The sequence below is a fragment of the Salvelinus fontinalis genome, chromosome 40 (genome assembly GCF_029448725.1).
Source record: "Salvelinus fontinalis isolate EN_2023a chromosome 40, ASM2944872v1, whole genome shotgun sequence".
Lineage (NCBI taxonomy): Eukaryota > Metazoa > Chordata > Actinopteri > Salmoniformes > Salmonidae > Salvelinus > Salvelinus fontinalis.
Window position 1 is genome coordinate 8,657,033 of NC_074704.1, and position 22,112 is coordinate 8,679,144.

The window sequence follows — 22,112 nt, forward strand, 5'->3', positions numbered from 1 at the left end:
GGTCTAAAGTAGTGCTCTGGTCTAAAGTAGTGCTCTGGTCATATGGCTCTGGTCTAAAGTAGTGCTCTGGTCTGAAGTAGTGCTCTGGTCTAAAGTAGTGCTCTGGTCTGAAGCAGTGCTCTGGTCTAAAGTATTGATCTGGTCTGAAGTGGTGCTCTGGCTTAAAGAATTGCTCTGGTCTATAAAGTAGTGCTCTGGTCTATAAAGTAGTGCTCTGGTCTACAAAGTAGTGCTCTGGTCTACAAAGTAGTGCTCTGGTCTACAAAGTAGTGCTCTGGTCTACAAAGTAGTGCTCTGGTCTACAAAGTAGTGCTCTGGTCTACAAAGTAGTGCTCTGGTCTGAAGTATTGCTCTGGTCTAAAGTAGTGCTCTGGTCTGAAGTAGTGCTCTGGTCTAAAGTATTGCTCTGGTCTGAAGTAGTGCTCTAGTCATATGGCTCTGGTCTAAAGCATTGCTCTGGTCTAAAGTAGTGCTCTGGTCTGAAGTAGTGCTCTGGCAATAAGGTTCTGGTCTGAAGTAGTGCTCTGGCAATAAGGTTCTGGTCTGAAGTAGTGCTCTGGTCTAAAGTATTGCTCTGGTCTGAAGTGGTGCTCTGGTCTAAAGTAGTGCTCTGGTCTGAAGTAGTGCTCTGGTCTATAAAGTAGTGCTCTGGTCTATAAAGTAGTGCTCTGGTCTATAAAGTAGTGCTCTGGTCTATAAAGTAGTGCTCTGGTCTATTAAGTAGTGCTCTGGTCTGAAGTAGTGCTCTGGTCTAAAGTAGTGCTCTGGTCTGAAGTAGTGCTCTGGTCTAAAGTAGTGCTCTGGTCATACGGCTCTGGTCTAAAGTAGTGCTCTGGTCTAAAGTAGTGCTCTGGTCTGAAGTAGTGCTCTGGTCTAAAGTAGTGCTCTGGTCATACGGCTCTGGTCTAAAGTAGTGCTCTGGTCTAAAGTAGTGCTCTTGTCTGAAGTAGTGCTCCCTGTCATACGGCTTTGGTCTAAAGTAGTGCTCTGGTCTAAAGTAGTGTTCTGGTAATCTAATAATAATGTTTTCCCTCTATGTCTTTCAGAGCTCCAGGACCCATGGCCTTCCACTTAAAGGATCTGCTCCACCCTGGCTGGTCAGTCACTCAGACATTCTCATGGATTCCTCCTCTAGAAACATTGGCATTGCTATGTATACCAGTGAATTATGAGCCCTATCCTTTCGCTATCCCTGGCGATCCCTAGCGATACCTGGCTATCCCTGGCGATCCCTAGCTATCCCTGGCGATCCCTAGCTATCCCTGGCGATCCCTAGCTATCCCTGGCGATCCCTAGCTATCCCTGGCGATCCCTAGCTATCCCTGGCGATCCCTAGCGATCCCTGGCTATCCCTGGCGATCCCTAGCTATCCCTGGCGATCCCTAGCTATCCCTGGCGATCCCTAGCTATCCCTGGCGATCCCTAGCTATCCCTGGCGACCCTTAGCTATCCCTGGCGATCCCTAGCTATCCCTGGCGACCCTTAGCTTTCCCTGGCGACCCTTTAGTATCCCTGGCGACCCTTAGCTATCCCTTGCGACCCTTAGCTATCCCCGGCGACCCTTAGCTATCCCCGGCGATCCCTAGCTATCCCTGGCGATCCCTAGCTATCCCTGGCGATCCCTAGCTATCCCTGGCGACCCTTAGCTATCCCTGGCGACCCTTAGCTATCCCTGGCGACCCTTAGCTATCCCTGGCGACCCTTAGCTATCCCTGGCGACCCTTAGCTATCCCTGGCGACCCTTAGCGATCCCTGGCGATCCTTAGCTATCCCTGGCGATCCTTAGCGATCCCTGATGATCCTTAGAGCTCAGACACCCCACTAGCGTTAGCTGGCCGAAAATACTTAACACCTCTGAACGTAATTTGCGAACCGATTGCTATCCTTAAAGCCCAGTTCAGAGACAACCGACGACATGAGACGAGATTAGATAAAATTAGCTAGTTTTAGAATATTGTGTTGTACGACAGCGGACTAAAGACGGGGCATTCAGATCAAGGAGACGAGACCATTTCCACGATAATGGTGCCTCTACGTCGACGTGATGAAACAAAGTTTGCTACTTTGTTGTAGAAAGTTGCTGCAACAAACAAGTATCATGAAATACGTGCACCAGTAACAGTGTGAACTTTATGACTTGTCAGATGAATATCAGCAAGCTAGGCTAGCTATGTGCCTCAGAAAAAGGTAGGTAGATCTCTGTTTGGTTAGCTAGCTAGCTGCTCGGCTGTGTGCAGAACGTTAGCTCACTGGCTTCTGATTGGCTAAATGGATCCGTCTCGTCTCAAGACTTTTTTAGCTAAAGGTATGTGTGACCTGTTGAATCTCGGAAACTCCAGCCGTCGACACGAGACGTTTTAAAAAAAACGGACCGTTCAGATCGAACAAACTTGGTTCTAAAACTCCTTCAGACCGTCGCGTTGTCTCATCTTTTCTGAACCGGACTTTAAGTCTCGCACTTTTCGCACCGAATGTAAATCTAGCGTTCGTCTGCCGATCAATTCAGAGCGTTTTGTTTTTAGGGACCGCTCACTGTAGACATCCGACTGCTAACATGTTTCACGCGATTCTACATGTAAAATCGGTGCGCAATTGGTTCGCTAATTACGTTCAAAGGTGCTAATTACGTTCAAAGGTGCTAATTACTATCGGCCAGAAAATACTATTAGTATGTCTGAGCCCTTAGCGATCTTTAGCGTTCCTTAGCGATCTTTAGCGTTCCTTAGCGATCTTTAGTGTTCCTCAGTGGTTCCCGGACACAGATTGAGATTCTCCATTGAGTTTGCTTGTCAGTCCACGATGAGGCTGAATCTGTCCTGGAAACCGCGCTGGGTGTGATGAGGCTGAATCTGTCCTAGAAACCAGCGCTGGGTGCGATGAGGCTGAATCTGTCCAAGAAACTAGCGCTGGGTGTGATGAGGCTGAATCTGTGTCCTGGAAACCGCGCTGGGTGTGATGAGGCTGAATCTGTCCTAGAAACTAGCGCAGGGTGTGATGAGGCTGAATCTGTCCTAGAAAGCAGCGCTGGGTGTGATGAGGCTGAATCTGTCCTGGAAACCGCGCTGGGTGTGATGAGGCTGAATCTGTCCTGGAAACCAGCGCTGGGTGTGATGAGGCTGAATCTGTCCTGGAAACCAGCGCTGGGTGTGATGAGGCTGAATCTGTCCTGGAAACCAGCGCTGGGTGTGATGAGGCTGAATCTGTCCTGGAAACCAGGGTGTGATGAGGCTGGATCTGTCCTGGAAACCAGGGTGTGATGAGGCTGAATCTGTCCTGGAAACCAGCGCTGGGTGTGATGAGGCTGAATCTGTCCTGGAAACCAGGGTGTGATGAGGCTGAATCTGTCCTGGAAACCAACGCTGGGTGTGATGAGGCTGGATCTGTCCTGGGAACCAGGGTGTGATGAGGCTGAATCTGTCCTGGAAACCAGCGCTGGTTGTGAGAGTGTCCTAGAAACCAGCGCTGGGTGTGATGAGGCTGAATCTGTCCTGGAAACCAGGGTGTGATGAGGCTCAATCTGTCCTGGAAACCAGGGTGTGATGAGGCTGAATCTGTCCTGGAAACCAGCGCTGGGTGTGATGAGGCTGGATCTGTCCTGGGAACCAGGGTGTGATGAGGCTGAATCTGTCCTGGAAACCAGCGCTGGTTGTGAGTGTCCTAGAAACCAGCGCTGGGTGTGATGAGGCTGAATCTGTCCTGGAAACCAGGGTGTGATGAGGCTCAATCTGTCCTGGAAACCAGGGTGTGATGAGGCTGAATCTGTCCTGGAAACCAGGGTGTGATGAGGCTTGATCTGTCCTGGAAACCAGGGTGTGATGAGGCTGGATCTGTCCTGGAAACCAGGGTGTGATGAGGCTGGATCTGTCCTGGAAACCAGGGTGTGATGAGGCTGAATCTGTCCTGGAAACCAGGGTGTGATGAGGCTGAATCTGTCCTGGAAACCAGGGTGTGATGAGGCTGAATCTGTGTCCTGGAAACTAGCGCTGGGTGTGATGAGGCTGAATCTGTGTCCTGGAAACCAGCGCTGGGTGTGATGAGGCTGAATCTGTCCTGGAAACCAGCGCTTGGTGTGACGAGGCTGAATCTGTCCTGGAAACCAGGGTGTGATGAGGCTGAATCTGTCCTAGAAACTAGCGCTGGGTGTGATGAGGCTGAATCTGTGTCCTGGAAACCAGGGTGTGATGAGGCTGAATCTGTGTCCTGGAAACCGCGCTGGGTGTGATGAGGCTGAATCTGTCCTGGAAACCAGCGCTGGGTGCAATGAGGCTGAATCTGTCCTAGAAACTAGCGCTGGGTGTGATGAGGCTGAATCTGTTTCCTGCAAACCGCGCTGGGTGTGATGAGGCTGAATCTGTCCTAGAAACTAGCGCAGGGTGTGATGAGGCTGAATCTGTCCTAGAAAGCAGCGCTGGGTGTGATGAGGCTGAATCTGTCCTGGAAACCGCGCTGGGTGTGATGAGGCTGAATCTGTCCTGGAAACCAGCGCTGGGTGTGATGAGGCTGAATCTGTCCTGGAAACCAGCGCTGGGTGTGATGAGGCTGAATCTGTCCTGGAAACCAGCGCTGGGTGTGATGAGGCTGAATCTGTCCTGGAAACCAGCGCTGGGTGTGATGAGGCTGAATCTGTCCTGGAAACCAGGGTGTGATGAGGCTGGATCTGTCCTGGAAACCAGGGTGTGATGAGGCTGAATCTGTCCTGGAAACCAGCGCTGGGTGTGATGAGGCTGAATCTGTCCTGGAAACCAGCGCTGGGTGTGATGAGGCTGAATCTGTCCTGGAAACCAGCGCTGGGTGTGATGAGGCTGAATCTGTCCTGGAAACCAGCGCTGGGTGTGATGAGGCTGAATCTGTCCTGGAAACCAGGGTGTGATGAGGCTGGATCTGTCCTGGAAACCAGGGTGTGATGAGGCTGAATCTGTCCTGGAAACCAGCGCTGGGTGTGATGAGGCTGAATCTGTCCTGGAAACCAGGGTGTGATGAGGCTGAATCTGTCCTGGAAACCAACGCTGGGTGTGATGAGGCTGGATCTGTCCTGGGAACCAGGGTGTGATGAGGCTGAATCTGTCCTGGAAACCAGCGCTGGTTGTGAGAGTGTCCTAGAAACCAGCGCTGGGTGTGATGAGGCTGAATCTGTCCTGGAAACCAGGGTGTGATGAGGCTCAATCTGTCCTGGAAACCAGGGTGTGATGAGGCTGAATCTGTCCTGGAAACCAGGGTGTGATGAGGCTGGATCTGTCCTGGGAACCAGGGTGTGATGAGGCTGAATCTGTCCTGGAAACCAGCGCTGGGTGTGATGAGGCTGGATCTGTCCTGGGAACCAGGGTGTGATGAGGCTGAATCTGTCCTGGAAACCAGCGCTGGTTGTGAGTGTCCTAGAAACCAGCGCTGGGTGTGATGAGGCTGAATCTGTCCTGGAAACCAGGGTGTGATGAGGCTCAATCTGTCCTGGAAACCAGGGTGTGATGAGGCTGAATCTGTCCTGGAAACCAGGGTGTGATGAGGCTGGATCTGTCCTGGAAACCAGGGTGTGATGAGGCTGGATCTGTCCTGGAAACCAGGGTGTGATGAGGCTGGATCTGTCCTGGAAACCAGGGTGTGATGAGGCTGAATCTGTCCTGGAAACCAGGGTGTGATGAGGCTGAATCTGTCCTGGAAACCAGGGTGTGATGAGGCTGAATCTGTGTCCTGGAAACTAGCGCTGGGTGTGATGAGGCTGAATCTGTGTCCTGGAAACCAGCGCTGGGTGTGATGAGGCTGAATCTGTCCTGGAAACCAGCGCTGGGTGTGACGAGGCTGAATCTGTCCTGGAAACCAGGGTGTGATGAGGCTGAATCTGTCCTAGAAACTAGCGCTGGGTGTGATGAGGCTGAATCTGTGTCCTGGAAACCAGGGTGTGATGAGGCTGAATCTGTGTCCTGGAAACCGCGCTGGGTGTGATGAGGCTGAATCTGTCCTGGAAACCAGCGCTGGGTGCGATGAGGCTGAATCTGTCCTAGAAACTAGCGCTGGGTGTGATGAGGCTGAATCTGTGTCCTGGAAACCGCGCTGGGTGTGATGAGGCTGAATCTGTCCTAGAAACTAGCGCAGGGTGTGATGAGGCTGAATCTGTCCTAGAAAGCAGCGCTGGGTGTGATGAGGCTGAATCTGTCCTGGAAACCGCGCTGGGTGTGATGAGGCTGAATCTGTCCTGGAAACCAGCGCTGGGTGTGATGAGGCTGAATCTGTCCTGGAAACCAGCGCTGGGTGTGATGAGGCTGAATCTGTCCTGGAAACCAGCGCTGGGTGTGATGAGGCTGAATCTGTCCTGGAAACCAGGGTGTGATGAGGCTGGATCTGTCCTGGAAACCAGGGTGTGATGAGGCTGAATCTGTGTCCTGGAAACCGCGCTGGGTGTGATGAGGCTGAATCTGTCCTAGAAACCGGCGCTGGGTGTGATGAGGCTGAATGTGTGTCCTGGAAACCAGCGCTGGGTGTGATGAGGCTGAATCTGTCCTAGAAACCAGCGCTGGGTGTGATGAGGCTGAATCTGTCCTGGAAACCAGGGTGTGATGAGGCTGGATCTGTCCTGGAAACCAGGGTGTGATGAGGCTGGATCTGTCCTGGAAACCAGGGTGTGATGAGGCTGAATCTGTCCTGGAAACCAGGGTGTGATGAGGCTGAATCTGTCCTGGAAACCATGGTGTGATGAGGCTGAATCTGTCCTGGAAACCAGGGTGTGATGAGGCTGAATCTGTCCTGGAAACCAGGGCTGGTTGTGAGAGTGTCCTAGAAACCAGCGCTGGGTGTGATGAGGCTGAATCTGTCCTGGAAACCGCGCTGGGTGTGATGAGGCTGAATCTGTGTCCTAGAAACCAGCGTTGGGTGTGATGAGGCTGAATCTGTCCTAGAAACCGGCGCTGGGTGTGATGAGGCTGGATCTGTCCTGGAAACCAGGGTGTGATGAGGCTGAATCTGTCCTAGAAACCGGCGCTGGGTGTGATGAGGCTGGATCTGTCCTGGAAACTAGCGCTGGGTGTGATGAGGCTGAATCTGTCCTGGAAACCAGGGTGTGATGAGGCTGAATGTGTCCTGGAAACCAGGGTGTGATGAGGCTGAATCTGTCCTGGAAACCAGGGTGTGATGAGGCTGAATCTGTCCTGGAAACCAGCGCTGGGTGTGATGAGGCTGAATGTGTCCAGGAAACCAGGGTGTGATGAGGCTGAATCTGTCCTGGAAACCAGGGTGTGATGAGTCTCGATCTGTCCTGGAAACCAGGGTGTGATGAGGCTGGATCTGTCCTGGAAACCAGGGTGTGATGAGGCTGAATCTGTCCTGGAAACCAGGGTGTGATGAGGCTGAATCTGTCCTGGAAACCAGGGTGTGATGAGGCTGAATCTGTCCTGGAAACCAGGGCTGGTTGTGAGAGTGTCCTAGAAACCAGCGCTGGGTGTGATGAGGCTGAATCTGTCCTGGAAACCGCGCTGGGTGTGATGAGGCTGAATCTGTGTCCTAGAAACCAGCGTTGGGTGTGATGAGGCTGAATCTGTCCTAGAAACCGGCGCTGGGTGTGATGAGGCTGGATCTGTCCTGGAAACCAGGGTGTGATGAGGCTGAATCTGTCCTAGAAACCGGCGCTGGGTGTGATGAGGCTGGATCTGTCCTGGAAACTAGCGCTGGGTGTGATGAGGCTGAATCTGTCCTGGAAACCAGGGTGTGATGAGGCTGAATGTGTCCTGGAAACCAGGGTGTGATGAGGCTGAATCTGTCCTGGAAACCAGGGTGTGATGAGGCTGAATCTGTCCTGGAAACCAGCGCTGGGTGTGATGAGGCTGAATGTGTCCAGGAAACCAGGGTGTGATGAGTCTCGATCTGTCCTGGAAACCAGGGTGTGATGAGGCTGAATCTGTCCTGGAAACCAGGGTGTGATGAGTCTCGATCTGTCCTGGAAACCAGGGTGTGATGAGGCTGAATCTGTCCTGGAAACCAGGGTGTGATGAGTCTCGATCTGTCCTGGAAACCAGGGTGTGATGAGGCTGAATCTGTGTCCTGGAAACTAGCGCTGGGTGTGATGAGGCTGAATCTGTGTCCTGGAAACCAGCGCTGGGTGTGATGAGGCTGAATCTGTCCTGGAAACCAGCGCTAGGTGTGACGAGGCTGGATCTGTCCTGGAAACCAGGGTGTGATGAGGCTGAATCTGTGTCCTGGAAACCGCGCTGGGTGTGATGAGGCTGAATCTGTCCTGGAAACCAGCGCTGGGTGTGATGAGGCTGAATCTGTGTCCTGGAAACCGCGCTGGGTGTGATGAGGCTGAATCTGTCCTGGAAACCAGCGCTGGGTGTGATGAGGCTGAATCTGTGTCCTGGAAACCGCGCTGGGTGTGATGAGGCTGAATCTGTCCTAGAAACTAGCGCTGGGTGTGATGAGGCTGAATGTGTGTCCTGGAAACCAGCGCTGGGTGTGATGAGGCTGAATCTGTCCTAGAAACCAGCGCTGGGTGTGATGAGGCTGAATCTGTCCTGGAAACCAGGGTGTGATGAGGCTGGATCTGTCCTGGAAACCAGGGTGTGATGAGGCTGGATCTGTCCTGGAAACCAGGGTGTGATGAGGCTGAATCTGTCCTGGAAACCAGGGTGTGATGAGGCTGAATCTGTCCTGGAAACCAGGGTGTGATGAGGCTGAATCTGTCCTGGAAACCAGGGTGTGATGAGGCTGAATCTGTCCTGGAAACCAGGGCTGGTTGTGAGAGTGTCCTAGAAACCAGCGCTGGGTGTGATGAGGCTGAATCTGTCCTGGAAACCGCGCTGGGTGTGATGAGGCTGAATCTGTGTCCTAGAAACCAGCGTTGGGTGTGATGAGGCTGAATCTGTCCTAGAAACCGGCGCTGGGTGTGATGAGGCTGGATCTGTCCTGGAAACCAGGGTGTGATGAGGCTGAATCTGTCCTAGAAACCGGCGCTGGGTGTGATGAGGCTGGATCTGTCCTGGAAACTAGCGCTGGGTGTGATGAGGCTGAATCTGTCCTGGAAACCAGGGTGTGATGAGGCTGAATGTGTCCTGGAAACCAGGGTGTGATGAGGCTGAATCTGTCCTGGAAACCAGGGTGTGATGAGGCTGAATCTGTCCTGGAAACCAGCGCTGGGTGTGATGAGGCTGAATGTGTCCAGGAAACCAGGGTGTGATGAGGCTGAATCTGTCCTGGATACCAGGGTGGGATGAGTCTCGATCTGTCCTGGAAACCAGGGTGTGATGAGGCTGGATCTGTCCTGGAAACCAGGGTGTGATGAGGCTGGATCTGTCCTGGAAACCAGGGTGTGATGAGGCTGAATCTGTCCTGGAAACCAGGGTGTGATGAGGCTGAATCTGTCCTGGAAACCAGGGTGTGATGAGGCTGAATCTGTGTCCTGGAAACTAGCGCTGGGTGTGATGAGGCTGAATGTGTCCAGGAAACCAGGGTGTGATGAGGCTGAATCTGTCCTGGATACCAGGGTGGGATGAGTCTCGATCTGTCCTGGAAACCAGGGTGTGATGAGGCTGGATCTGTCCTGGAAACCAGGGTGTGATGAGGCTGAATCTGTCCTGGAAACCAGGGTGTGATGAGGCTGGATCTGTCCTGGAAACCAGGGTGTGATGAGGCTGAATCTAAACTCGTCTAAACTCTAACGTCTGTTTTGATCCATTCTGTCTTTCAGCTGGACATGAAGTATTTATCTCCATTGTTGCTGGCTTATGAAGACCGGCTCACTGAGAAAGATGCTCTCCTGCAGGCCTCGGAGGTGAGAGTGTGTGTGTGTGTGTGTGTGTGTGTGTGTGTGTGTGTGTGTGTGTGTGTGTGTGTGTGTGTGTGTGTGTGTGTGTGTGTGTGTGCGTGCGTACGTACACGTTTCTTTGTGTGTTTTGTATTAGTGTCACCTTCTTATCCTCTTGTTAATATCTTTATGCTTTTCAAATGTGTTATGGTCTATTTAAAAGAGAAACACAAGAGCCAATGAAAACACATCATGCTCAGCCAGTATATTAAAGTGTGGGGTGAGGACATCCAATGAAAATGAGTTAAACTGATAGAGGCCTGGTCTACCCAGGCTCTGGTTGAGATGGGTTCAACTATGTCCCACTAAACTGATAGAGGCCTGGTCTACCCAGACTCTGGTTGAGATGGGTTCAACTATGTCCCACTAAACTGATAGAGGCCTGGTCTACCCAGGCTCTGGTTGAGATGGGTTCAACTATGTCCCACTAAACTGATAGAGAGAGGCCTGGTCTACCCAGACTCTGGTTGAGATGGGTTCAACTATGTCCCACTAAACTGATAGAGGCCTGGTCTACCCAGGCTCTGGTTGAGATGTGTTCAACTCTGTCCCACTAAACTGATAGAGGCCTGGTCTACCCAGACTCTGGTTGAGATGGGTTCAACTATGTCCCACTAAACTGATAGAGAGAGGCCTGGTTGAGATGGGTTCAACTATGTCCCACTAAACTGATAGAGGCCTGGTCTACCCAGACTCTGGTTGAGATGGGTTCAACTATGTCCCACTAAACTGATAGAGGCCTGGTGTACCCAGGCTCTGGTTGAGATGTGTTCAACTCTGTCCCACTAAACTGATAGAGGCCTGGTCTACCCAGGCTCTGGTTGAGATGGGTTCAACTATGTCCCACTAAACTGATAGAGAGAGGCCTGGTCTACCCAGACTCTGGTTGAGATGGGTTCAACTATGTCCCACTAAACTGATAGAGAGAGGCCTGGTCTACCCAGACTCTGGTTGAGATGGGTTCAACTATGTCCCACTAAACTGATAGAGGCCTGGTGTACCCAGACTCTGGTTGAGATGGGTTCAACTATGTCCCACTAAACTGATAGAGAGAGGCCTGGTCTACCCAGACTCTGGTTGAGATGGGTTCAACTATGTCCCACTAAACTGATAGAGAGAGGCCTGGTTGAGATGGGTTCAACTATGTCCCACTAAACTGATAGAGGCCTGGTCTACCCAGACTCTGGTTGAGATGGGTTCAACTATGTCCCACTAAACTGATAGAGGCCTGGTGTACCCAGGCTCTGGTTGAGATGTGTTCAACTCTGTCCCACTAAACTGATAGAGGCCTGGTCTACCCAGACTCTGGTTGAGATGGGTTCAACTATGTCCCACTAAACTGATAGAGGCCTGGTCTACCCAGACTCTGGTTGAGATGGGTTCAACTATGTCCCACTAAACTGATAGAGGCCTGGTCTACCCAGGCTCTGGTTGAGACAGGCTCAACTATGTCCCACTAAACTGATAGAGAGAGGCCTGGTCTACCCAGACTCTGGTTGAGATGGGTTCAACTATGTCCCACTAAACTGATAGAGGCCTGGTCTACCCAGGCTCTGGTTGAGATGGGTTCAACTATGTCCCACTAAACTGATAGAGGCCTAGTCTACCCAGACTCTGGTTGAGATGGGTTCAACTATGTCCCACTAAACTGATAGAGGCCTGGTCTACTCAGACTCTGGTTGAGATGGGTTCAACTATGTCCCACTAAACTGATAGAGGCCTGGTCTACCCAGACTCTGGTTGAGATGGGTTCAACTATGTCCCACTAAACTGATAGAGGCCTGGTCTACCCAGACTCTGGTTGAGATGGGTTCAACTATGTCCCACTAAACTGATAGAGGCCTGGTCTACCCAGGCTCTGGTTGAGACAGGCTCAACTATGTCCCACTAAACTGATAGAGAGAGGCCTGGTCTACCCAGACTCTGGTTGAGATGGGCTCAACTATGTCCCACTAAACTGATAGAGGCCTGGTCTACCCAGACTCTGGTTGAGATGGGTTCAACTATGTCCCACTAACCTGATAGAGGCCTGGTCTACTCAGACTCTGGTTGAGATGGGTTCAACTATGTCCCACTAAACTGAGAGAGGCCTGGTCTCCTCTTGGCTGAACTGATATAGGCCTGGTCTCATTTTGGCTGAACTGATAGAGGCCTGGTCTACTCTTGGCTGAACTGATAGAGGCCTGGTCTCCTCTTGGCTGAACTGATAGAGGCCTGGTCTCCTCTTGGCTGAACTGATAGAGGCCTGGTCTCCTCTTGGCTGAATTGATAGAGGCCTGGTCTCCTCTTGGCTGAACTGATAGAGGCCTGGTCTCCTCTTGGCTGAACTGATAGAGGCCTGGTCTCCTCTTGGCTGAACCGATAGAGGCCTGGTCTCCTCTTGGCTGAACCGATAGAGGCCTGGTCTCCTCTTGGCTGAACCGATAGAGGCCTGGTCTCCTCTTGGCTGAACTGATAGAGGCCTGGTCTCCTCTTGGCTGAACTGATAGAGGCCTGGTCTCCTCTTGGCTGAACTGATAGAGGCCTGGTCTCCTCTTGGCTGAACTGATAGAGGCCTGGTCTCCTCTTGGCTGAACTGATAGAGGCCTGGTCTCCTCTTGGCTGAACTGATAGAGGCCTGGTCTCCTCTTGGCTGAACTGATAGAGGCCTGGTCTCCTCTTGGCTGAACTGATAGAGGCCTGGTCTCCTCTTGGCTGGCCATTTTTCACTTAGTTGGTGTCCCAAACTAAGTGATTTACCGTCCATTTGGAGGGCAAATCTGACCATAACTCTATCATCCTGATTCCTGATTATAAGCCAAATTTAAAGCAGGAAACACCAGTGACTCGGTCTGTTAGGATAGCTGCTAGACTGATCTATGAGACCTGTCCAGGTAGTGTTTGTTATCCAGGGTTATTGATTGATTGATTGGTTGTGTCTAGGAGGAGTTGAGAAGGTTCCGGGTCCGTGTGGAGGAGGTGGTGCAGGAGAACCAGAAACTACACCAGGACCTGAAACAGACTGGAGGAGTCAGCCACAAGGAGTGGTGAGTACTGTCTGTCTCTCTGGATGAGTCAGCCACAGGGAGTGGTGAGTACTGTCTGTCTCTCTGTCTGGAGGAGTCAGCCACAAGGAGTGGTGAGTACTGTCTGTCTCTCTGTCTGGATGAGTCAGCCACAAAGAGTGGTGAGTAATGTCTGTCTCTCTGTCTGGAGGAGTCAGCCACAAGGAGTGGTGAGTACTGTCTCTCTGTCTGGATGAGTCAGCCACAAGGAGTGGTGAGTACTGTCTGTCTCTCTGTCTGGATGAGTCAGCCACAAGGAGTGGTGAGTACTGTCTGTCTCTCTGTCTGGAGGAGTCAGTCACAAGGAGTGGTGATTACTGTCTCTCTGTCTGGAGGAGTCAGCCACAAGGAGTGGTGAGTACTGTGTGTGTCTCTCTGTCTGGATGAGTCAGCCACAAGGAGTGGTGAGTACTGTGTGTGTCTCTCTGTCTGGAGGAGTCAGCCACAAGGAGTGGTGAGTACTGTGTGTGTCTCTCTGTCTGGATGAGTCAGCCACAAGGAGTGGTGAGTACTGTCTGTCTCTCTGTCTGGAGGAGTCAGCCACAAGGAGTGGTGAGTACTGTCTCTCTGTCAGGAGGAGTCAGCCACAAGGAGTGGTGAGTACTGTCTGTGTCTTTGTCTGGAGGAGTCAGCCACAAGGAGTGGTGAGTACTGTCTGTCTCTCTGTCTGGAGGAGTCAGCCACAAGGAGTGGTGAGTACTGTCTCTCTGTCTGGAGGAGTCAGCCACAAGGAGTGGTGAGTACTGTCTGTCTCTCTGTCTGGATGAGTCAGCCACAAGGAGTGGTGAGTACTGTCTGTCTCTCTGTCTGGAGGAGTCAGCCACAAGGAGTGGTGAGTACTGTCTGTCTCTCTGTCTGGAGGAGTCAGCCACAAGGAGTGGTGAGTACTGTCTCTCTGTCTGGAGGAGTCAACCACAAGGAGTGGTGAGTACTGTGTGTCTCTCTGTCTGTCACTGTGTGTGTCTGTTTGTCTGTCTGTCTGTCTCTTTGTGTGTGTGAGAAAGAGGAGACACTGTCTTGACACTTTTCTCCCCCCCCTCCTCTCCTCCCTCTTCTCTTCTCCCCCCCCCCCCCTTCTCTCCTCTCTCCCCCCCCTTCTCCCCCCCTCCTCTCCCCCCCCTCCTCTCTTCCCTCCTCTCTTCTCTCTCCCCCCCTCCTCTCCTCCCTCCTCTCTTCTCCCCCCCTCCTCTCCCCCCCCGTCCTCTCCTCCCTCCTCTCTTCTCCCCCCCTCCTCTCCTCCCCCCCACCCCTCCCCAGGAGGCAGCTCCAGGAGCAGGCCCGTCTGGTACTTCAGGAGAACCAGGTCCTGATAGAGCAGCTGGAGGTGCAGCATACTAAGGCTAAGGACAGTCATGGGAGACATTTGACTGAAGGTAGGGAGGGACACCAGTAATCACCCCTGAGCCTCCCTCTCCTCCCCCCCCTGAAGGTAGGGAGGGACAGACACCAGTAATCACCCCTGAGCCTCCCTCTCCCCCCCCCCCCCTGAAGGTAGGGAGGAACAGACACCAGTAATCACCCCTGAGCCTCCCTCTCCTCCCCCCCCTGAAGGTAGGGAGGAACAGACACCAGTAATCACCCCTGAGCCTCCCTCTCCCCCCCCCCCTGAAGGTAGGGAGGGACACCAGTAATCACCCCTGAGCCTCCCTCTCCCCCCCCCCCTGAAGGTAGGGAGGGACAGACACCAGTAATCACCCCTGAGCCTCCCTCTCCCCCCCCCCCTGAAGGTAGGGAGGGACACCAGTAATCACCCCTGAGCCTCCCTCTTCTCCCCCCCCTGAAGGTAGGGAGGGACAGACACCAGTAATCACCCCTGAGCCTCCCTCTCCTCCCCCCCTGAAGGTAGGGAGGGACACCAGTAATCACCCCTGAGCCCCCCTCTTCCCCCCCCCCCCTGAAGGTAGGGAGGGACAGACACCAGTAATCACCCCTGAGCCCCCCCCCCCCCCCCCTCCTCCATACTAAGGCTAAGGACAGTCATGGGAGACATTTGACTGAAGGTAGGGAGGGACACCAGTAATCACCCCTGAGCCTCCCTCTTTCAGATTCTACTATAGAAACTAGTTACATTCTGTTTCTACGTTCTACACATTCATATTAACACTGTATCAAACCCTGCTGGAGGTGAATGGTTGAAATCTTCACCCTGCTGGAGGTGAATGGTTGAAATTTTCACCCTGCTGGAGGTGAATGGTTGAAATCTTCACCCTGCTGGAGGTGTATGGTTGAAATCTTCACCCTGCTGGAGGTGAATGGTTGAAATCTTCACCCTGCTGGAGGTGAATGGTTGAAATCTTCACCCTGCTGGAGGTGAATGGTTGAAATCTTCACCCTGCTGGAGGTGAATGGTTGAAATATTCACCCTGCTGGAGGTGAATGGTTGAAATCTTCACCCTGCTGGAGGTGAATGGTAGAAATCTTCACCCTGCTGGAGGTGAACGGTAGAAGTCTTCACCCTGCTGGAGGTGTATGGTTGAAGTCTTCACCCCGCTGGAGGTGAATGGTAGAAGGCTTCACCCCGCTGGAGGTGTCTGGTAGAAGGCTTCACCCCGCTGGAGGTGTGTGGTAGAAGTCTTCACCCCGCTGGAGGTGTATGGTAGAAGTATTCACCCCGCTGGAGGTGTGTGGTAGAAGTATTCACCCTGCTGGAGGTGAATGGTAGAAGTATTCACCCTGCTGGAGGTGAATGGTAGAAGTCTTCACCCTGCTGGAGGTGAATGGTAGAAGTCTTCACCCTGCTGGAGGTGAATGGTAGAAGTCTTCACCCTGCTGGAGGTGAATGGTAGAAGTCTTCACCCTGCAGGAGGTGACTGGTAGAAGTCTTCACCCTGCTGGAGGTGGCTGGTAGAAGTCTTCACCCTGCTGGAGGTGACTGGTAGAAGTCTTCACCTTGCTGGAGGTGAATGGTAGAAGTCTTCACCCCGCTGGAGGTGACTGGTAGAAGTCTTCACCCCGCTGGAGGTGGCTGGTAGAAGTCTTCACCCTGCTGGAGGTGACTGGTAGAAGTCTTCACCTTGCTGGAGGTGAATGGTAGAAGTCTTCACCCCGCTGGAGGTGGCTGGTAGAAGTCTTCACCCTGCTGGAGGTGACTGGTAGAAGTCTTCACCTTGCTGGAGGTGAATGGTAGAAGTCTTCACTCTGCTGGAGGTGACTGGTAGAAGTCTTCACTCTGCTGGAGGTGACTGGTAGAAGTCTTCACTCTGCTGGAGGTGAATGGTAGAAGTCTTCACCCTGCTGGAGGTGAATGGTAGAAGTCTTCACCCTGCTGGAGGTGACTGGTAGAAGTCTTCACTCTGCTGGAGGTGACTGGTAGAAGTCTTCACCCTGCTGGAGGTAAATGGTAGAAGTCTTCACCCCGCTGGAGGTGAATGGTAGAAGTCTTCACCCTGCTGGAGGTGAATGGTAGAAGTCTTCACCCTGCTGGAGGTGAATGGTAGAAGTCTTCACCCCGCTGGAGGTGAATGGTAGAAGTCTTCACCCTGCTGGAGGTGAATGGTAGAAGTCTTCACCCCGCTGGAGGTGAATGGTAGAAGTCTTCACCCTGCTGGAGGTGAATGGTAGAAGTCTTCACCCTGCTGGAGGTGAATGGTAGAAGTCTTCACCCCGCTGGAGGTGAATGGTAGAAGTCTTCAGAGTTGAAAGTTATCTCCATGAACTGTTCCTCCCTCCCTCCATCTCTCCTCCCTCCCTCCATCTCTCCTCCCTCCCTCCATCCCTCCTCCCTCCCCCCTCTCCAGTCTCTAAGGTGTGTAAGCAGCTGATGTTGCTGGAGGCAGAGAAGCAGCGGCTGGAGGGGGAGCTGGAGGTAACGAGGAGAGAGCTCCACACTCTGCAGACAGATCACCTCCAGGCACGGTGCAGTCTGGAGAATGCTGTCAGCTGGGACGAACACCACGCCATCGCCACCAAACTCAAACGGTAGCTAGTTATAATACACTAACTCAGACGGCAGATAGATACTGACTGACTCAGACAGCAGATAGATACTGACTCAGACAGCAGATAGATACTGACTGACTCAAACAGCAGATAGATACTGACTGACTCAAACAGCAGATAGATACTGACTGACTCAAACAGCAGATAGATACTGACTGACTCAAACAGCAGATAGATACTGACTGACTCAAACAGCATATAGATACTGACTGACTCAGACAGCAGATAGATACTGACTGACTCAGACAGCAGATAGATACTGACTGACTCAGACAGCAGATAGATACTGACTGCCTCAGACAGCAGATAGATACTGACTGACTCAGACAGCAGATAGATACTGACTCAGACAGCAGATAGATACTGACTCAGACAGCAGATAGATACTGACTGACTCAGACAGCAGATAGATACTGACTGACTCAAACAGCAGATAGATACTGACTCAGACAGCAGATAGATACTGATAGACTAACAGCAGATAGATACTGACTGACTCAGACAGCAGATAGATACTGACTGACTCAGACAGCAGATAGATACTGACTGACTCAAACAGCAGATAGATACTGACTGACTCAAACAGCAGATAGATACTGACTGACTCAAACAGCAGATAGATACTGACTGACTCAGACGGCAGATAGATACTGACTGACTCAAACAGCAGATAGATACTGACTGACTCAAACAGCAGATAGATACTGACTGACTCAAACAGCAGATAGATACTGACTGACTCAAACAGCAGATAGATACTGACTGACTCAGACAGCAGATAGATACTGACTGACTCAAACAGCAGATAGATACTGACTGACTCAGACAGCAGATAGATACTGACTCAGACAGCAGATAGATACTGACTCAGACAGCAGATAGATACTGACTGACTCAGACAGCAGATAGATACTGACTGACTCAGACAGCAGATAGATACTGACTGACTCAAACAGCAGATAGATACTGACTCAGACAGCAGATAGATACTGACTGACTCAAACAGCAGATAGATACTGACTGACTCAAACAGCAGATAGATACTGACTGACTCAGACAGCAGATAGATACTGACTGACTCAGACAGCAGATAGATACTGACTGACTCAGACAGCAGATAGATACTGACTGACTCAGACAGCAGATAGATACTGACTGACTCAGACAGCAGATAGATACTGACTGACTCAAACAGCAGATAGATACTGACTCAGACAGCAGATAGATACTGACTGACTCAGACGGCAGATAGATACTGACTGACTCAGACAGCAGATAGATACTGACTGACTCAGACAGCAGATAGATACTGACTGACTCAGACGGCAGATAGATACTGACTGACTCAGACGGCAGATAGATACTGACTGACTCAGACGGCAGATAGATACTGACTGACTCAAACGGCAGATAGATACTGACTCAAACAGACGGCAGATAGATACTGACTGACTCAGACGGCAGATAGATACTGACCGACTCAGATGGCAGATAGATACTGACCGACTCAAACGGCAGATAGATACTGACCGACTCAGACGGCAGATAGATACTGACTGACTCAAACAGCATATAGATACTGACCGACTCAGACGGCAGATAGATACTGACCGACTCAGACGGCAGATAGATACTGACTGACTCAGACGGCAGATAGATACTGACCGACTCAGACGGCAGATAGATACTGACCGACTCAGACGGCAGATAGATACTGACTGACTCTGACGGCAGATAGATACTGACTGACTCAAACGGCAGATAGATACTGACTGACTCAAACGGCAGATAGATACTGACTGACTCAAACAGCAGATCGATACTGACTGACTCAAACAGCAGATAGATACTGACTGACTCAGACGGCAGATAGATACTGACCGACTCAGACGGCAGAAACAGATCACATGACTATTCTGCTGGACAGACAGATCACATGACTGTTCTGCTGGACAGACTCCTGTCCTAGTTTCTGCTCTTAGATAAATGACTGTTCTGCTGGACAGACTCCTGTCCTAGTTTCTGCTCTTAGATAAATGACTGTTCTGCTGGACAGACTCCTGTCCTAGTTTCTGCTCTTAGATAAATGACTGTTCTGCTGGACAGACTCCTGTCCTAGTTTCTGCTCTTAGATAAATGACTGTTCTGCTGGACAGACTCCTGTCCTAGTTTCTGCTCTTAGATAAATGACTGTTCTGCTGGACAGACTCCTGTCCTAGTTTCTGCTCTTAGATAAATGACTGTTCTGCTGGACAGACTCCTGTCCTAGTTTCTGCTCTTAGATAAATGACTGTTCTGCTGGACAGACTCCTGTCCTAGTTTCTGCTCTTAGATAAATGACTCTTCTGCTGGACAGACTCCTGTCCTAGTTTCTGCTCTTAGATGAATGACTGCACCTTGTAAGTGTTTTTACACTGAGACGAGACGGTCTCCTTCAAAACGTGTCATTCATCCAAGAAGTCCCAGCTATGTTCTAAGGAAGCCTGTATGTTTTCCTCATAGTGTTGAAGACCTTTACGTCAGACCTGGCCTCAAAATGTCAGCTACACTCATGTTGTGTGTCTGTAATGTATTTATGTGTGTGTGTGTGTGTGTGTGTGTGTGTGTGTGTGTGTGTGTGTGTGTGTGTGTGTGTGTGTGTGTGTGTGTGTGTGTGTGTGTGTGTGTGTGTGTGTGTGTGTGTGTGTGTGTGTGTGTGTGTGTGTGTGTGTGTGTGTGTGTGTGTGTGTGTTCCCTACTGTAGCCAACTGGAGGCTGATTCAGGCCGTCAGCAGACTGAGCTAGAGGAGCTGCAGCAGAGAGTGACTGGTCTACAGACGGAGAAGAACAGTCTACTGTTGGACAAGACCAACCTCGCTGCAGACATCAAGAGTCTGGAGGCTGAACTGGAGGTGTCTCGACATGCTAACAGGTACACAGACCCTGACCTGACCTCTGACCCTAACCTCACTGTTGACATCAAGAGTCTGGAGGCTGAACTGGAGGTGTCTCGACATGCTAACAGGTACTCAGACCCTGACCTCTGACCCTAACCTCACTGTTGACATCAAGAGTCTGGAGGCTGAACTGGAGGTGTCTCGACATGCTAACAGGTACTCAGACCCTGACCTGACCTCTGACCCTAACCTCACTGTTGACATCAAGAGTCTGGAGGCTGAACTGGAGGTGTCTCAACATGCTAACAGGTACACAGACCTCTGACCTGACCTCTGACCCTAACCTCACTGCTGACGTCAAGAGTCTGGAGGCTGAACTGGAGGTGACTCGACATGCTAACAGGTACACAGACCTCTGACCTGACCTCTGACCCTAACCTCACTGCTGACGTCAAGAGTCTGGAGGCTGAACTGGAGGTGTCTCAACATGCTAACAGGTACACAGACCCTGACCTCTGACCCCAACCCTGACCCTAACCTCACTGTTGACATCAAGAGTCTGGAGGCTGAACTGGAGGTGTCTCAACATGCTAACAGGTACTCAGACCCTGACCTCTGACCTGAACCTCACTGTTGACATCAAGAGTCTGGAGGCTGAACTGGAGGTGTCTTGACATGCTAACAGGTACACAGACCCTGACCTCTGACCCCTGACCCTAACCTCACTGTTGACGTCAAGAGTCTGGAGACTGAACTGGAGGTGTCTCGACATGCTAACAGGTACCTAGAGACATAGTGTGTGTCTCAAATTGCACCCTATTCCCTATATAGTGCACTACTGTAGACCAGAGCCCTATGGCACCCTATTCCCTAAATAGTGCACTACTATAGACCAGAAACGTATGGTAACTGGCAGAATGGTATGGTAACAGGCCCTTATGGTAACAGGAAACTGCCAAATAAACCAGGTCCTCTGAGGGGTTGAGTGGCCCTGAACCAGGTCCTCTAAGGGGTTGTGGCCCTGACCGATGCCCTCTAAGGGGTTGAGTGGCCCTGAACCAGGTCCTCTGAGGGGTTGAGTGGCCCTGAACCAGGTCCTTTGAGGGGTTGAGTGGCCCTGAACCAGGCCCTCTAAGGGGTTGAGTGGCCCTGAACCAGGTCCTCTAAGGGGTTGAGTGGCCCTGAACCAGGCCCTCTAAGGGGTTGAGTGGCCCTCTAAGGGGTTGAGTGGCCCTGAACCAGGCCCTCTAAGGGGTTGAGTGGTCCTCTAAGGGGTTGAGTGGCCCTGAACCAGGTCCTCTAAGGGGTTGAGTGGCCCTGAACCAGGCCCTCTAAGGGGTTGAGTGGCCCTGAACCAGGCCCTCTAAGGGGTTGAGTGGTCCTCTAAGGGGTTGAGTGGCCCTGAACCAGGCCCTCTAAGGGGTTGAGTGGCCCTGAACCAGGCCCTCTAAGGGGTTGAGTGGCCCTGAACCAGGTCCTCTAAGGGGTTGAGTGGTCCTGAACCAGGCCCTCTAAGGGGTTGAGTGGTCCTCTAAGGGGTTGAGTGGTCCTCTAAGGGGTTGAGTGGCCCTCTAAGGGGTTGAGTGGCCCTGAACCAGGCCCTCTAAGGGGTTGAGTGGCCCTGAACCAGGTCCTCTAAGGGGTTGAGTGGCCCTCTAAGGGGTTGAGTGGTCCTGAACCAGGTCCTCTAAGGGGTTGAGTGGCCCTGAACCAGGCCCTCTAAGGGGTTGAGTGGCCCTCTAAGGGGTTGAGTGGCCCTGAACCAGGCCCTCTAAGGGGTTGAGTGGTCCTCTAAGGGGTTGAGTGGCCCCGAACCAGGCCCTCTAAGGGGTTGAGTGGCCCTCTAAGGGGTTGAGTGGCCCTGAACCAGGCCCTCTAAGGGGTTGAGTGGTCCTGAACCAGGCCCTCTAAGGGGTTGAGTGGTCCTCTAAGGGGTTGAGTGGTCCTCTAAGGGGTTGAGTGGCCCTGAACCAGGCCCTCTAAGGGGTTGAGTGGCCCTGAACCAGGTCCTCTAAGGGGTTGAGTGGCCCTCTAAGGGGTTGAGTGGTCCTGAACCAGGTCCTCTAAGGGGTTGAGTGGCCCTGAACCAGGCCCTCTAAGGGGTTGAGTGGCCCTCTAAGGGGTTGAGTGGCCCTGAACCAGGCCCTCTAAGGGGTTGAGTGGTCCTCTAAGGGGTTGAGTGGCCCTGAACCAGGTCCTCTAAGGGGTTGAGTGGCCCTGAACCAGGCCCTCTAAGGGGTTGAGTGGCCCTGAACCAGGCCCTCTAAGGGGTTGAGTGGTCCTCTAAGGGGTTGAGTGGCCCTGAACCAGGCCCTCTAAGGGGTTGAGTGGCCCTGAACCAGGCCCTCTAAGGGGTTGAGTGGCCCTGAACCAGGTCCTCTAAGGGGTTGAGTGGTCCTGAACCAGGCCCTCTAAGGGGTTGAGTGGTCCTCTAAGGGGTTGAGTGGTCCTCTAAGGGGTTGAGTGGCC

General features: G+C 52.1%; 1 protein-coding gene across 1 annotated transcript in view; it reads left to right on the forward strand.

Moving 5' to 3' along the window:
- cep89 (centrosomal protein 89) overlaps positions 1–22,112 on the forward strand; it is a 177,747-nt gene that overhangs the window by 67,471 nt on the left and 88,164 nt on the right. Inside the window, exons 11-16 of the mRNA XM_055906458.1 lie at positions 1,047–1,097; positions 9,668–9,751; positions 12,707–12,810; positions 14,086–14,201; positions 16,566–16,746; positions 19,511–19,678. Coding sequence (XP_055762433.1) covers positions 1,047–1,097; positions 9,668–9,751; positions 12,707–12,810; positions 14,086–14,201; positions 16,566–16,746; positions 19,511–19,678 — 704 coding nt within the window. The remainder of the gene's footprint in view (positions 1–1,046; positions 1,098–9,667; positions 9,752–12,706; positions 12,811–14,085; positions 14,202–16,565; positions 16,747–19,510; positions 19,679–22,112) is intronic.